Genomic DNA, 16,848 nt, shown 5'->3' with positions numbered 1-16,848 from the left:
GTCCTCGACCGCTATTTCCAGTTTGAAACGTGGTCCCTCCCCTTCCGCTACGCAGCCAAGATGGCGACCATTGAGGGTGAGAAGTGTCCATAGTTCCACACTCAGCTTCTTGACCGTTTTGAGTGCACCATCCGGGTACTCATAGTGCACTGCATTTTTCCATACTTCTCAGTGTGAACGCACTTAGCACTCAAAATATTAAGTGTAAGTACAGAAGTATGCGATTTGAGACTTAGCACCAGTCTCATTCCGAAGTTGCTGAATAGCGGCATTTGGGCAGTGACTTCTGCTGTCAGACACCGACGATAAAAGCAGTTCTTTCATGTTGGCATAATACACGGCCAGGTGCTGTTAGAGTGTAACAGTGCCTGATGGCGTCAGGGGGAAAACGTGGCCGGACAACAACTTAACTTAAGGGGGTGAAAAATTCTAAGTAGGGCAGATGGGAGGAGGGTTGGTTGATGGGTCCAACAGTCACTGACTTTCACCCAGGAGGCCAGTGTTCACTTCCTGTATGAATGTAAAGCCAAACCCTGTTATTTTTTTAACCTAGCCACATACTTTTGTTGCCAAAACCTAGCCGCATAAATGTGTTGGCTATACGTAACCATGTGTGTCTGTTGTTGAAGGAAAAAAAAACATCAATATGCAGTGTACCAATGTGGTACTTTTATTTTGAAAGAGACTTTATGCAAACTGTACATTTCCTGTGAAAACAGAAGTGTATTTTGAAAAGGCACAAAGCATATAACAGACTGAAGTTGACATGGCTTCCAAGAACGTCAACAATAGATGCACCCAGGCTACCATGCATGTCAAATGTCGACATGGAAAGTCCACAGCTAAGCAGCGATATGTAACGAGGAGTGAGAATTTGTTGGTTTTGCATGTCACAGATGAGCCGCTAGCCCAGCACCTGCTTATGTGTGCTCACCTTTTCTATCTGATAACTTAACTCCAAAGCAACTGGACCTAGTGATATAAACGGCTAAAAACACTGAATAAAGCAGTTTCACATTAAAAAAAAAATCAGTGTTTGTCCAACCCAGCTCGTCTGTGGTGGCTGACACAAAAAGGCAAATGACCCTATCTAGAGCCAGTGCTTGGTTTGTCTGTCCTGGGCTACTGTAGGAATATGAAGGTGCATCATGGCACTAAAGAAAACATACCTATTATATTATATTCCATTTCTGCTAATACACTGGAGCAGTTAAGTGTATTTTAATGCACAGACTTTTGTACTTTTACTTAATAAAATTAAGTAAAAAAGCAGAGTTCTTCTTCCACCACTGATTATCACCATAGTTAGTTTAGCATGTTGGCAACAACAGGTATGGCTGATGAGAACATCACTGATTCTAATATTACGACTTGTATGGTATATTTAAGTCGTCGGAGGCCCATTGTGTCCCATCGTATTTATAGCACAGCATGTGTGTGTGGTACAAACTCAATTTGAATTTCAAAATGCTCAGTATTAAACACTGACTGACTGTAGGTGAGCTATTTTACGATGACCTAGTTCACTCCTGTCACAGTTTTAACTCACAATCACTGTGTTTTCTTCAGGAAATGCCTCTCTAGTTGCAGTTAATCAATTTGCAGCATTTGCACTCTCTCTTTCTTTCTTTCTTGGTATTTGTCCCATCTCTCTTTAATTTGCTCACAAACAGACAATGCTTACTTAAGGTGTGTATTTTGGTTAAACAGTCCAGACCCACAGAACAAACAGAATTACTCAGAGAGCTGATAGAGGTGGTGATATCAAAACTCCACACCCTGCAGTCTGGTTGATGAGGGATCAAATAAATATGTTTTAAAATGAATTTCCTTAAGAGATTTTAAATACCCCCCCAAGGACAAACCTGTCATGAATTGGCCACAAGTGCTTGGTGGAAGCTTGAATGTTATGCTATTAAGAAAATATTACACAGTGGTTTAAGGTACAACTGCCCTAAAGCTGAACTTAATGGCCAACAAGGTGAGCATAATGTGAACAATGTCATTTGAAAATATTTAACTCCTCTCCTTTGAGTCCTATAACCAAAAAAACAAAACAAAAAATCCCCTTTGTAAAATCCTTGTAAAAATATAAAAATTTATAGTAAATAATACTATATATAAAAATAAATCCTGACTAGTCAACTCAATTTTTCAGAAGGTAATATGCAAAACTACGTAGTCATTTAGGTCATAAAAAAATATTTACTCAAGGAAAGAGGTTGACGTCAGCTGCCCTCAAACCTTCAGTAGATCTCAGAAAAGAAAAAACAGAAACATAGTATCAGTGGCGTCACTCGCAGATTTAGAAATGAACTGTTTAACCCTATCTGCCAATCTGGTACTTGATGGAGGACCACGAAATCCAAACGCGGGCAAAGTAAGAGTTAAGGGTGGAGGTGGAGTCGAAACGGAGTGGGACTCAGATAAGCCAAGCAAACATGCCTCTGATTATATCTTGCTTTAAGCCTTAACATTAACTTTGGTAAAATCACCATTCAGTCACATATTAGAAGAAAGGTTTTCAGTCTGGTGGCCAGCTGAGGACACTGAGGTCAAGTCCTCTGTGTTTTGTTAGAGGATTGAAGCGCTTGTGAAGGCTGATTCCAACTTATCTTAACACTCATAATATCTAAATTGTACTATATTTAGGTCAACGACAAATGAAACAAAAGAAAGGGTTCAGAATTTTGCACCAAACTTTATTTTATTCCGAACAATGTAAAAGGGGCTCTCAAATAGAATTCAAACCTTCTTATGAGAACATTTAAAATAAATTAAATTGAACACTGAATTGAATAAAGTAAATGAGAAACATTTTCTACAGGGGTTGGGTAAGGTTGGTGGTCGCATACATTCTTATGCCTCCACGCAGGCAATAGTCACAGCCGGAGCCATTATGTTTTCAGGTTGTCAATCCCATTTTGTGGACGCGACAACTTAAGCATTCATAGACTAATTATGACAAAATTTCACACAAATATCTAAAAGGATAAAATGATGAAGTGATCATATTTTTTATCCAAAAGGTCAAAGGTCAATTTCACTGTGACATCATAATATTCTGCATAAAACATTTTTCTGGCCATTACTCAACATCATAACAGAAGGGGAGACATTTGGTCAGATACTGAATTAGTGACACAAATCTTGGGTGTCCATCTTGAAACTGTGCTGATTGTATAGATCTTCTATGCTGCCGGGTTGAAGATGTGAGTGAAACATGCATACATTTCATAGACATGGATGTAAACTGTAATTGTAACTTGACTGTAACAATTGAGAGGTGGTAATGCTAATTAACTAAATTCATTATAAGCCACAGCAGCACATATCACTCTAACTAACTCGATTTTAAGGACAAGAAAGAGTTTATCTAGAGGGGTTAAAATCAATGCAGCTGACTTGTTTTATTCTTTTACTTTATGACTAAGTGCAGTTTTCTTGTACTTCACACCACGGATCAATACAAAGCACAAAGTGAGCCGCTTTTTTTTCCAAGTGCCTAAACAGGATTTCTGTTTAATGTGATTAAGTTTTGTAATTAACTACTTCTGTGAGGCCAAAAAATAAACAGCCTGCAGTACAAGGGACACTTCACCCCACAAAAAAATATATTTCTCCTCTTCCCAATAATGCCATTTATCAAACAAGATTTTTTTTTGAGTTGCAGAATGTTTGAGATATCAGCTGTAGAGATGTTTGCATTCTCTCAAATATAATGAAACTGGATGTCACTTGGCTTGTTGTGCTTAAAGTGCAAAATAGATGCATTTGAAAAACGCAGTAGAAATCCAGAAATCATGACTTGGTTACTCAAGATAATCCGCAGACCTTGTTGTTAGCAGGTTAATGCAGGAACTATTTTCTCTCGACCAAACTACACCCACCAACCATATCACTGCGCAGAAGGAAGTGTACATCTACTACTAGCTCACCTAGCACCACTGATGTAACTAACATTACAGCTCGGCCAAGGAGGACATAAATAATGTTTACATCTTGTGCTGTCATGAGCACAAGCCTCTCACCCATGAGTAGATGCACACATCCTCCTGTGTGGTGATACCGTAGCAGGTGCAGTTTGGTTCAGGTTTTTTTTTTTTTTTTTTTTTTGTAACCCACACTAAAACTATCTAGAGTGACAAATTACACTATGGATAAGTGGAAAAATATGTATTTCTGATTTGGGTTGACCTGTTCCTATTGTAACCTACTATTGCCCAATTACGGGGAGCTCTAATGTTTGACCCTGCGATAGTCTGGCGACCTGTCCAGGGTGTACCCTGCCTCTCGCCCAATGTCAGCTGAGATAGGCACCAGCCCCCTGTGACTCCCCACAGGATAAGGAAAATGGAAAATGAATGAATGAATAAACAAATTATGTGTATTAATGCAAGTAACTGTTTACTTATAAAAGTCCTAAAAACCTACTTTTGTGTTCATTCTTTCAACAAAAGCAGGAACATATCTTATTTTTAGTACTTTGTCTTCCCCTCCATACTGCTACACTGTTTTTATTGTATACTGGCAGGTGATCACAAGTACTTTTTATTGTGTTGTATAGGCTCATGCTACAGTCTTCATTATTTTTAGAGAAAAAACCTGTTAGCCGCTCGCTCTGGTGCTGAACAATATCGAACAATACCAGCAGAGAGGCTGTGGACAAGCTGAGTTTCTCTTTGAGATTTGGTTTCACAAGAAGCAAAAACTGGTTCTTTCTCTCCGTATTACTTTTGTTGTTAAGGGTGCCTGTTTGTAGACCTGTCAGTGCTGATGAATCAGACGCTGACCTTTTTGACAATAGCCACAATTAAGATAATGGAGGTTTCTCCCTGGTGTCACAAAAACCGTGTCCATCTTGTTTGTAAAGGAATGTCTTTTGGGAGATAAACTCTTTAATTTCCAGAGTTGTCTCCTGTTGTTGGGCAGGGGTACACCCTGCTTTAAAGACCTGGTCAAACAACAAAAGAAATTTGATCAGTCTGGATCTCAGGAGACAGCTTAGAGTCCCACAGTGGGTTAAATATAGTTTCAGAGGCCTCTCACAGGAAGAAATACCACAGCCTTGTCAGTTTTGGTGTGTTACTCTGTTAAATGTTGACACAGCGTACTTAAAAATCAACTTATCTCTAAACCTTATGTGCCGTAACATAAAGTAACATTACTTTGAGAATTTCATCCCCATTTCACACTCAGTCATACTGCATCTTGTTTGTGTTGATTTTGTGTTGGTCTGTTTTATTATCTTAATAAAACCCACACTAAGTAGTTTGGTGGATTTGTACCCATCTCCAGGAAACAAATAAAAACTTTATTTACTGGAAAGGAAGGATGGAAACATCAAACAGGTTTGGTAATTTCAAAGGTATGTTGAATGACAATGAAGCCTGGCTGTCATCAGAAAAACATTTGCCAAAACAATACCAATCGGTCAGGTTTCTTTTGTCACTCAGGCCGTGACATAAGTACACTCAAATGCACGTTTTCTCTGTTAGGCAATAATGGATCAAGTTGCAGTACGAGGTACAATTAACGTATTACTGTTATGTGTTACCTGTGAGCCAAAATCTTTCCATATATAAAAACATTGCATTTTTAGTTTCTTTTATTGAATTTGGGGAAACTTCTACTTTGTATATTTGTATTCTATTTTATTTTATCTTATTTTATTTATCTAATTTTATTGATGTTGTTCTGAAGAATTTATTCACCTTGTGTGAAGCACTTTAATTTGTCTCTACTCTGCGTCTATGCGAATAAACATTACCTTAAATATCTAAAAGAAAAAAAGAACCTATCCCATGAAATCACTGACTTAACACGTGAAGAGTAAATTGTTTTAGAAAATGTGTCAAACAACAGCTAGTAACCTCAGTCATAACAGTAAGGAAATTGGTTTTTATTTTAAGGTATATTCAGTCTTCAAACTATGAACTATAATACACTGTTGAATCAGCTCTTAATGGAGGTGCTTTGTGGAGTCAAATCCTACTCCGCTTATTTCCCAAAAACAATGACGGGGCTTGTTTGCTTCCTGGATTTCATACCTTCCGGGCAGGTAGTCAGTCAGGTGAATGCCACACCTTTTCAGGATGCTGCAGAAATCCCCCTCCCCCCTCATGCGTCACCACAACGGAGGATCAGCGCTGACGTTTGTGGATTTAAATCATTCCCGCAGGGATCATATACACACAGAAGAGCAGAAACAGCCAAACAAGAACATTCCTGCAGCTCAACACTTGACTTTTACATCTCAGGTACGTCTCTCAGGAAAACTTGATTTGGATTCTCTGAGTGATTACTACTAATTTTTTTTTTTTTTTTTTGATTTATTTTCATTATTTTATAAAGTTGAATTTAGGTTAGTTGCATGAATTTTGAGTGACAGAAAAAAATATGATTTGAAAGACAGAAATCTGTTTTGCTGTGTGATTTGAGAGACTTGTGCTACACAAATTCTAATGTTTTTAAGAGAGTTGTTGTCCCTGAAATATAGCTCAACAAAACTGTGAAGTATTCTGATTTACAGATGATCAGAAATTGAAATAGTTTTTTTTTTTTCCTTTTTGAGGTGTTAACTTTTTTCTCTTTCTTATGTATAATTCAACATCTTTTTACTGAACCAGATGTGTTTTCTAAGCAGAATTACCACATTATCATATACTTTGTTATAACTGTGCTTGAACGAATAATTGATGCAAATTTTAACTTAAGAAATGGTATTAAATCTATTGGGCTTGGTACAGTCGACTGATGATAGAAAGACTCTCAAATCAGGCCTTATAACTGTTTTCTTGTTTATTCACTCTGTGTGTCCTCCTGTTCAGAATGGAACGAGGAATGATCCTACTGGTCGCTGCACTGATGATTTATGTGTCACCGGGTGTCCAAGGAACGGCTCATTTGTCATTCGTCAATACTACGGTAAGATTTTTTTTCACTTTAATCCTATAGTTTTTGTTTAACGACCACTTTCAAAATTTAACCAGCTGAGTTTTTAAATTGAAAATAAAATGTCTGTTTCCTTTTGAGCTTTAAGCATCTTTTTGGCTGGATAAAGTATTTACCATTTTTTAAATTTCAAAGGTTTATAAAAATGTTTTTTGAATGGAACACCCAACCAATACAAGGGTTTATGTAAGGGTCTTAAAAGCTGTCAAAATGTGACACATTTCCTGTATTTGGACTTCTCCATGCGCTTTATTGAGAAGTGTCGATTGTTGTTGTGTTCTAGGTGCTTTTCTAAGAGGCAGCTTTAAGGGGTTTATATGTTCATGCTACATCTATGCTTCATAAAAAACAAGCAGAGATATTTGTCTTTTAGTCCTTAATAGACGTGCCGAGATCCCAAGAACACTGGATCCTACACTTCCCATAATGCAGCTTAACTAATCTTTATTTAGGTGACATCTCAGATTTTAGAAAGCTTCTCTAGAGCCACAGACAAGATTATAAAACAGCGTTCACAAGCTAGAGTGGTATACCCGTATTATTAGTATTTGTAGCCCTTTAAGTCAGCACAGTTGCCCTGATAACTCAGTTAACCTGTGTCTTTGAGCAGTCACTGGTTGTCAATTTACACAATGTCTGCATTTACACCAAAACAAATAAAATGCAGGATCAGCTAGAGGCAGTGAGTCATTTGAATGACTTCATTGCTCTGGAGGGCAAAAAACAAATTAAAGCAAATCATGGCATTGGAAGGTTTTGGAAGGTCCATCGAATAATAAAATGGTCTCTTATTACTGGATGTTGCAATGTAGTCATAGTGTAACAGTCATCATGCTTCAATGTCTCACCCAGGGGTGTTGTAGTCGGGGAAAAGTGGGACTGATTACCTAGGGCCCAAATGGGAGGGGGGCCTCCTAAAGCCATGACATGTTTGGTTTTGTTTGCATTTTTTTTTAAGTATTTAGTGCCATAATGAAATTAAAATTGGCTGAATAAATCAGTTTTGAACTCATAAAAAAAGGGCAAAAAACAAATTTTAGCTTTAAAAGCAAATCATGCCATTGGAAGTATTCTCAAAAATGTATTGATTGTTTTACGCCAAAATTTTGTTCTAACCTGGCTGGAGAACAGGAATTAAACCCAGTGCGAACAGGTGGAGATGATTGAAGGTCACTTATTTGTGTTTATGTGTGTGTGTTCCTACCAGGTGAACATCACTCGGCATGGTTGTGGAGTCACCAAATTGTGTGTGGAGACACCTAATGACTGCGATCCTGCTGGAAACACAAGCTGCCTGTTTGGGTCGGTGGTCTCCACCACCCCTGTGGCTCCCAACGGCGCTAACCTGTCCATCCAACTCAGGGGAGACTCCAATGGATACGTTGCACTGGGACTCACTGTGAATGCCTCAGAGGTAACACACAAAAAAGCAGTATATATGACACAATCTTATCTGTATCTCATGACCCTTAAGCAGGAAGGTGTTCAACCTGTGTGACTTTGTACAAACAGCAGACAGGTATGTGTCTGAAAATAGATACTGGTTTCCAGAATAGAGACCTTCCAACATGCGGAGTCAAAATTATACTGTTGATCACGTCCTTGTCTTCCCTAAATAAGAAATCTAGATCCTAAATGACCAAATGTGATGCTGTGTCAGGCAACCATTGTCCTATAAAGTCAGAACTTTCCACCAGGAAGTTGTCCTCTAACAGCCAACAAAATGTAAATACTGGTGGTAGACAAGGACAAGTTTTATGACAGGCCACCTGAGATGTCAGGTTTATGAGACACCTGGCAAATATTATGATACATAGCATCCATTTTTATGTAACACCATGTCGTCGTGTCCAGGTTCCCAACAAAGGCAAACAGACTTGCTTCTTAATGCTTTTATTGATCTGGGTCACTACTCATAATGACCACCTGAATGCAAATACCTGTTAAATATGGCACAGCCATGTGACATGTGTTGACGTGATACAATATTTATTTAGTTGATAAGGAGTGCCTAAGTGATCCATTAAACAACCGGACAATGGTTTTTTTAGGCCTGATATAGAATAGGGAAGGGTATAAAGAATAAATGATTGTGACCTTCATAATTTAAAAAAAGAAAGCTCAATTTGTCTCTTTGTCCCCACATGGAAGAAAGTTAGAATCTGTATTGATGTTTTCTGTATAAACACATGGACTTTGGAGGATCAAGCCCCTCTGGGACATAGTAAATTATATTTGTCCATCATGTTTGACAAAGGCAACAGGTGATTTAAGGCTGTAGTGTGTTCACAGAAGAGTAATAAAATGGTCTCTTATTACTGGATGTCGCAATGTAGTCATAGTGTAACAGTCATAATGCTTCAATGTCTCACCCAGGGGTGTCATAGTGGGAGGAAAAGTGGGACTGGGACCTAGGGCCAAAATGGAAGGGGGGCCTCCAAAAGCCTGGAATGACAAGTTTGGTTTTGTTTGCAGTATTTAGTGCCATAATGAAATTAAAATTGGCTGGAAAAAAATCAGTTTTAAACTCATAAAAAAGATGGAAGCTCTGAATAAAATGAAAGCTCTCTGAGACCCCTCTCAGCCCTTAACAGAGCAAATTGGTTTATTATTTCAAAAGGTGCGTCAGAGAGACATGGATAAAAAGAGGGCGTGGAGGGCAGAGAGAGAGACTACTTCTGCCTAGGGCCCAGAATTTAGTGCTACGCCCTAACTGTAACTCAACATTAATGAGATACCAACTGTAATGTTTCGCACCTTTAATCTAAAACTTCAAAGAAAAAAAACACACAGCCTTCCATCTGCCATCATAAACTGTCCCAGTAATTCAGCCAGCATTAGTTACACATAAAACAGACAAATAAGGCTGACTAGACATTAACACAGCAGATATTTTGACATGTCATAGTCGGGGAAAAAAACAACAGGTATATTTAATAACATTAATGATAGCTGCATTCCCCTCAGGGGAGGGCCTGGTGTTTTCCATGCTGGCTCACTGGGACACTTAATGGAACTTTGCGGAGTAGTAGCAGCTAACTAGCACTGTAGTTGGATAGAAGCTGTCAAGGTTAGGGGAGAACAGGAGACACTTTTTACACTTCACTGCGAAATAAAGGTGTATTTGCTTCAAATTACTTAAGTTACTATATATACCACAGGTTGCTGTTCCATGAAAATTAAAACGAGATGTCTAATAGTCTTGTTTGAAATAAAGAACCTTTGACAATTATATCATTGACTCGTTCCAGTTTTCAGGAATAGAAAGGCCATTCTTGCTCAAACTCAAATGAAAAGTTCAAATGCTGTGTTATCATCGAGATCTGATTAGCCGTTGCTAGTCTGACTTAACCTGTTCTGTGGGGATCTATGTCTTCACTGTCATTCTGTTAGATGCATTGTCTGTTTTCAAAACACACTACGTTGGTACAACACCGCAAATTTACATTTTTTTCCTTCGACAAAAGAACGCATTCAGTTAAGTTTAGCAAACACATGCAAATGGGTAGGTTTAGGCAACAAAGGCACATAGTTGGGCTAAGGAAAAAGGAGCAGGGTTTGGCTTTACACATTAAAGGAAAGCAAACACTGGCTTCCAAAGTGAAAGTCAGTGGTTGCCGGTAGTTGAAGACTTTGGAGTGAGACCTCCCCACTGCCTGCTCTCTTTAGATCTTTTAAGGAAGCTGAGCTCCTATTTGTCTTCCTTTCTTACTGCCTTGCTGTCTTGATTTTAACAGAAAATAATATTTTAATAATCAGGTTACTCTGCAGCCTATGCAGCTTATTTAAACTTTTGGGGGTGAATTGATCCATTGACTCAACTTGCCCCAACATAACTAACCAACATAATTGGCATGTTTTACCCCAAAACCTCCATTTTGACAAAACTGTTTCACACAGTGGCTCAGATCCAGAATTACTCTAAGTTCGTGACCTTGTTTTGTAGCTTACACTGACTGAAATTAACATGTATTAATGTCCAAAACGTATCTACTTTAATTAGGATACAAGACTCAGTTAGTAACATGATGAGTTCACTTTGCTGTGGTTAGCTTAGCACTCTTTCCATGTGCTTAAGACCATGATGGATCAAGTAATGTAATGTTACATGATTTGTTTGCCTAGATACAGTTGGTGGCTCATTTCACCTGATGGCTCGACTTACCTAATCGTTCTCCCAAACAGAGTGCTCCAGGGAGAATGTTTTTCTGTAGGCTGACGCAGACGTTAGCATCCCCCGGTTCCCTCGTCAATAAGCCTATGTGATTTTTCCACTGGATTTAGGATTATTGCAATAAATAAGTTCTGTGGCAAACAGATGTTCATGATATTCACACGTTTTGTTCAGCAAGATAATCTTCGCAAATGAACACCATTTTCATGATTACTGAAGCCTAAATGCAATCACCAGAAGTAAAAAAGCGAACATTAGGCTATAAAGTAACTCAACTTATCACCCCAATAAGGCTGTAAAGCCACGTTTGGCATGATGACATTTTGTGGTCTCATTTTGCCAAATGTTGGCTTTTTTAAGACACATAAAAGTTAAAAAAATTATGAGTGGGGTAATTACTGACGTATTCTATGTGGCAGAACAAAATGTTAAAGGCCTCTACACTTGTGTTAACCACATACTTTATTTCTAGCATCCAAAAACCCATTCAAAAAACCTAATGTCTTTGGACAAGGGAAGTGGGAGTGCAAAAATGCTAAGTCATTTCTGTCTTTTAGGGACTCATGGGACACTCTATGACATAAGCAGCCAGCCTCTGATATTCAATTACTTAATGTGAAATTTAGGTTATAAAGCAGAATGCTTTGTACGTCTATACTAAACTGAAAAATAAAACAAACAAAAAAAAACAACTGCCAACATTTAACAGTGTTTCTGTAACTGTCCAAATAGTGATCAACTAGCTGGCGTTAGCCCCCAGAAACAAGGCAAATGGGGATAGCTGACTTTTTGGATAATGTTAAAAGTTCTAGCATTTCAAATTATACTTAGGCTACACTATATGAGCTTTCTTACTATGATTGTTAGTTCATTAACGTGAAATGTGTGGTGTTTCAGACAATATACACTTGAGTAAAAAGCTTACTTTAACCTTTAGCTTTTAAAACAAACTGAAGAGATAAATTTGGATGAAAAATATTTAGGACAGACTTGTTTTAGTTTCAGTTGAATGCGCTTCCAGCATTGTAGCCCAATTTTTTGTAAAACTTTTGGATACCACAGTGATTAAAAATATTAGATTTTCCTCTATCAGTAAATTAGTAATATGTTACCTTTTGGGACAAGTGGCCTGTGGCGATCCTGTGGGCTAAACAATAGATAGTGAAAGGTTAAACCTGGACAAAAAATGACACCTTTCTTATACTATTTGGTTTAGTTTTTTTTTTTAGTTTTTCATATAATTTAAGTCATTGAAATAGGTAAAAATATTATTGAATGCAACAAATCCGAATATCTTTGACAGATGTGTTGCAGCATATTGTGCAATGACTTCCCAGAACTGAGACTTTGACTTGAACACACAAAGACACGAAATATGCAAACAGGGAAGCAGACGCTTAGAAAATAATGCACAATGGCTCCAAAACCATTAGTCAGCTCAGGTGTCAACACGCACAAAACTAAATGTGCTGGAAACTACACTTGAGACTATTTCGTGACTTGATTGGCTTATTTCCAATCTTAACAAAGACACTCTATGACTGTTGGAATTTGTTATTGTCTTCACCTTAGCGAAGTCATCTAACCCTTTCACAACTATTTCTTTCCTTAGGGTACCACCATGCTTTTCATCTGTGGTCAAAACAGCTCAGACAATGGGACGTTTTTCTTCCGGACAATGCAGAGGAACAACACTGACGATATGCTCACTGCCACAGAGAGGGTGAGGCCTCAGATTTACTGTCATTTAAAAAACCTCAGTATAATGAATGCACTTATTAATCAGATACAGACGGAATTATTTTCCATTGATTGAACTGTCACAAATTCAAGTTAAAATAAACCTACAGAGGCTTGAAATTTATGACACAGATGATGACAAACGAAAAGAGAAACTGACATAATTTTTTTTTTTTTCCAAAAGATATAAGATATTCCCTCTTTGGTGTTTTTTAGACATATTGCTCTAAAATCTCTCATATGTGGTCAGTCTGGTTGAGATCTGGTCACTTAGCGTATCATTCCATCGCATTTGATTTCTTTCTTAGCTCATTTATTCAGGTTTCTCCTAGGTTTGTCACCCCTCTGTATGTAATCAAATGACAAAAAAATACACCAAGGTCCCATGGTAACATGTAGAAGTGAATATTGATCTGAAAAATCTGCTGTTTTCTGTGTTTGAGTGCTGATAAGAAGCTCATACTTAACAGTCTGTTGCTTTTAGTTGGTCATTTAAGGAGGTTTATTGTTGTTGGCTTCAGCAAACAGTGTTATTTAAAATTATTTCTTCTGTACAATCTTTGTGTAAATATATTATATGCCATGTCATACCATGTATCTTACTTTGTGTCACATTCCCTTTCCAGAGAGTGACAGAAATCCGAGGCATGGTGGAAGGAAGTGTAATCAAGTGTGAGTTTGACGTCCCAGGTGTGAATGCCTCCAACACCAGGACCAGCCATGTAACCACCTTCTCTATCCTCCTTGGCACTGGAAGTTTTGATGGAAGTAAGTGGACACACATTGAAACACACTAAGCATACTTTTTTGAAGTTACACAGCATTTTATGTTGATCATTTCCCTGTGTGTATACTGTATTGTGGGAGAATACTTTATGTTATTCAAAGGTGGAATGTGATAAGGATATTTACTCAAGGTATTCATACTTAACTTGAGCTGTTTCTTCTCACGCCACTTTCTTCCTCTACTCCATTACACGTCAGAGGGAAATGCTCCTCAGTTTACTTTCCTACATTTATTTGACAGCTTTAGTTGCTTTCCAAATTAAAATATTACATACAAAGAGCTCATGAAATACAATGCTTTGTTATAAATTAAACTACCCAACAGTATATAAGAGGTGACAATATGTCTAACGTCCCACTGCTCTGTCCCCATGTATCTGTCCAGATGTTGTCGGTCGCTTCAACGCCACCCTGAACAGCGGTCCCCTGAACCTCGCCAACCCAGCCAGCAACATCCAAACCACACTGGCACCCACCACCAACACAACAATGGGCAACAATAGTGGAGCTGTCCAGCCTCATGGTAAACAACACACTGTCGTTGTATGTTTGCACTAAGTTTTAAGTGTTCAGATGTTCTGGTCCAGAAGGATTTGGTGTCCTGATTTAACACAACTGTAGGAGCTAGATGACGAGACAAGGAGGAAATACTTCATTTTATGGGTCCTACAGTTTCCTGTAATATTCTAGAAAGAAACTGATATGCAATTGTAAAGTCATAGGGAAGCTCCTGGAAAAAAACTATGTAATGTGCACTAATAATTATGACAAAATGGGCACAGTGTGTAAACCAAGGCAGTCTTTGAGTCAGTGCACAGCGAGTCAGTTTCCATCACATCAGGTGATCTTCGTCAGCAGATGGAGTTTGTCCAGTTGTCAAGGAAATGGATGTGATATGTTCAATAGCTTCAATTATACACAAGTGTTGAAATAACATTAATATTTACCCTCAGGTAAATGGAGCAGCTCTTTCATAAGATCACTCTGGGAATGAAAAGCAGTTTATAACCTCAACAAAGCAAAGTCAGATAACTCTCAGAACTTTGTCTTCCTGATAATTACCAATAAATTACACAGCTTTCCCAGGAAATACAGAGCTGTAAAATAAGGTTACAGGTTTTGGGGCCAGTCTTGTCACATGAGACTAAATATGTAAATTCACAAAATTCCAAAATATTCATGCTTAAATCAGAGCTGTCAATCAGCTCTCATTTTGATCTTATTGTGCGTCATATAATCTGCAATATGACTGTCAGAATAATAGAAGTATTGTCTTACAGTGGCTATTACTAAACTAACTCAAGTTTCATTTCATCCTAGTTCAGTTCATCCAAACACATATTTTCTCTCTTACCTCAAGTGGAAGCCATGCAGACAGTTTTCAGATTTCGGTCAATTTCTGTGCTCAAAAAATCACTAGCTACATATCTTTCCAGAAACAATGTCAATGCTACTCTTGATAATCCAAAGACCTCAGTGGGAACAGTTTTCATTCTAGACTAATAAACAGCACTACATGTTTGTGGAAAAAGAGGTATTTTAATGTGATGGTGGATTTTTGAGATTACCGGGAACACTGTTTATGAAAAGAGACGAAGCTGTTGAGCTTTATTGGTGAAATTAACAGAACCTCCATTCATCCATTGAAGGTATTAAGGTGGAGGCAGAAATCTCATAGACAGATATCTCAAAACCTTAGCAAATAAAACCATAACTATCTGTATGGCTGGATACCAAAGAGAGAAACAGATTTTTGTTACTGCACTGAGCTGCCATCTCATTAAAGAATAAACAAAAGAGGCGAAAGAGCTTAATGAACAAACATTTAGTGATAACCACCCTTTTGTCTTTTTCCCTGCCAGCTGTGCTGCTGTTGCTGAGTGTCCTCACACTGTCCGTCATGCTGAGAGCCTGAAAGGAGGAAGCTGTGGCCGAGGAATACAATGAAGAAATTATCTGAGTGTCAAGCTATGTATAAAATATTTTTTACTGAACTTATTTAGACATGTTTAAGGTGTCTTTTGCACTATGTTTGTACCTGAGATGTAATTTGGGCTGAAATCCAGCTGAAATACGAAGGATATTCATGAGATTTTAATGACTTAATTATTTAATTTACTGCATCAGGGCTGTAGAAAACATGTTGTAATTACAGTTTTGCACTTGTGTAAACTTTTTCACCTGAGTTGTCCGTCTGGCTCCAGACTTTGGTCTGACGAGTTTGAGCTGTTTACCGGAGCAACTTGGCAGTAAACCTCAACTGACAGACTGACAAACTTTAAAGGAAACCCACCCTGAAACAAGAATGTGTGGTTATTTTATTTTTATTATTTACATGTGAAATGTACTGTGACTGTGAAATATAATAAAGTTAAAACCATGGTTTACCTGTTTGTGCTGTCACGTCACTGACTCTCAGGAGCTTTGATTTGTGGTAAATGCCCATCGTATTTCTAAAAGCTGAAAATTTCATGTTTTAAATTGATTGTTTTGTCTGATTAACAGTCCAAAACCCAAAGACATTCAGATTATTCTTACATATGATAAGAAGAAACAGCAAATCCTCACAATTCAGGGACTTGCACAGGGAATGTTTACTTGAAAAATGACCTTATAATTAAAAGAGGAGCAGTTTTTTTTTTTGGTGAACTAATCAATTGAGCTCTACATGACATCCCCCATCGACACATCTGTTTTTGTACATAACTTCAACAAAAAGAGAAATAAATGTTACTTAAGACTGCTGATTATTGTATATTTAGATTGTTCCCTACCAAAACAAGACAATCATGAGCGAAATATGGTGAAGTCTTCAGTCATCAATCCAATTAATAGTCCTAAAATCAAACTAAGACAAGATAAAGACAAGTTGGGCACTCAAAGACCACCCTGTCACAAATTTGGGACCACAATCTCAAATGTGATTACCATGACAAGCCCCAACTACACTCCAACCAATCAGAGTACGGCATAAAACGACAGAATACACTGGATGACGCAACACTGTGAGGAGAAATTTTAATAAGCTTGATTTTTCTTTTGCTGCATTTTGAGAGGGTGAAAGCGATGCAGATGGATGATGCAAATAGATGATCTTTGTCGACATCATATTGCTATGATTCACCTACACATAACCTGACATGCCCCTAAATATATATCGTTTTTGTAGTTTTGGCCACTGGTTTCAACTATGG

At 37.9% G+C, this 16,848-nt stretch overlaps 1 protein-coding gene across 1 annotated transcript; it reads left to right on the top strand.

The window, feature by feature from the left end:
• The first annotated feature begins 6,144 nt into the window (after window positions 1-6,144).
• LOC126409025 (putative ferric-chelate reductase 1) lies at window positions 6,145-16,041 on the top strand. Its single transcript, XM_050074885.1, has 7 exons — window positions 6,145-6,260; window positions 6,831-6,927; window positions 8,162-8,368; window positions 12,741-12,851; window positions 13,495-13,636; window positions 14,040-14,177; window positions 15,517-16,041. The coding sequence occupies exons 2-7, from the start codon at window positions 6,832-6,834 to the stop codon at window positions 15,567-15,569; spliced, it is 747 nt and encodes a 248-aa protein (XP_049930842.1). The 5' UTR covers window positions 6,145-6,260; window position 6,831; the 3' UTR covers window positions 15,570-16,041.
• Window positions 16,042-16,848: the final 807 nt, after the last annotated feature.

This window comes from Epinephelus moara, chromosome 21 (genome assembly GCF_006386435.1).
Source record: "Epinephelus moara isolate mb chromosome 21, YSFRI_EMoa_1.0, whole genome shotgun sequence".
NCBI classification, from domain to species: domain Eukaryota; kingdom Metazoa; phylum Chordata; class Actinopteri; order Perciformes; family Serranidae; genus Epinephelus; species Epinephelus moara.
The sequence above is the reverse complement of the archived record's forward strand: the minus strand, read 5'-3'. Positions and strand labels throughout refer to the sequence as shown.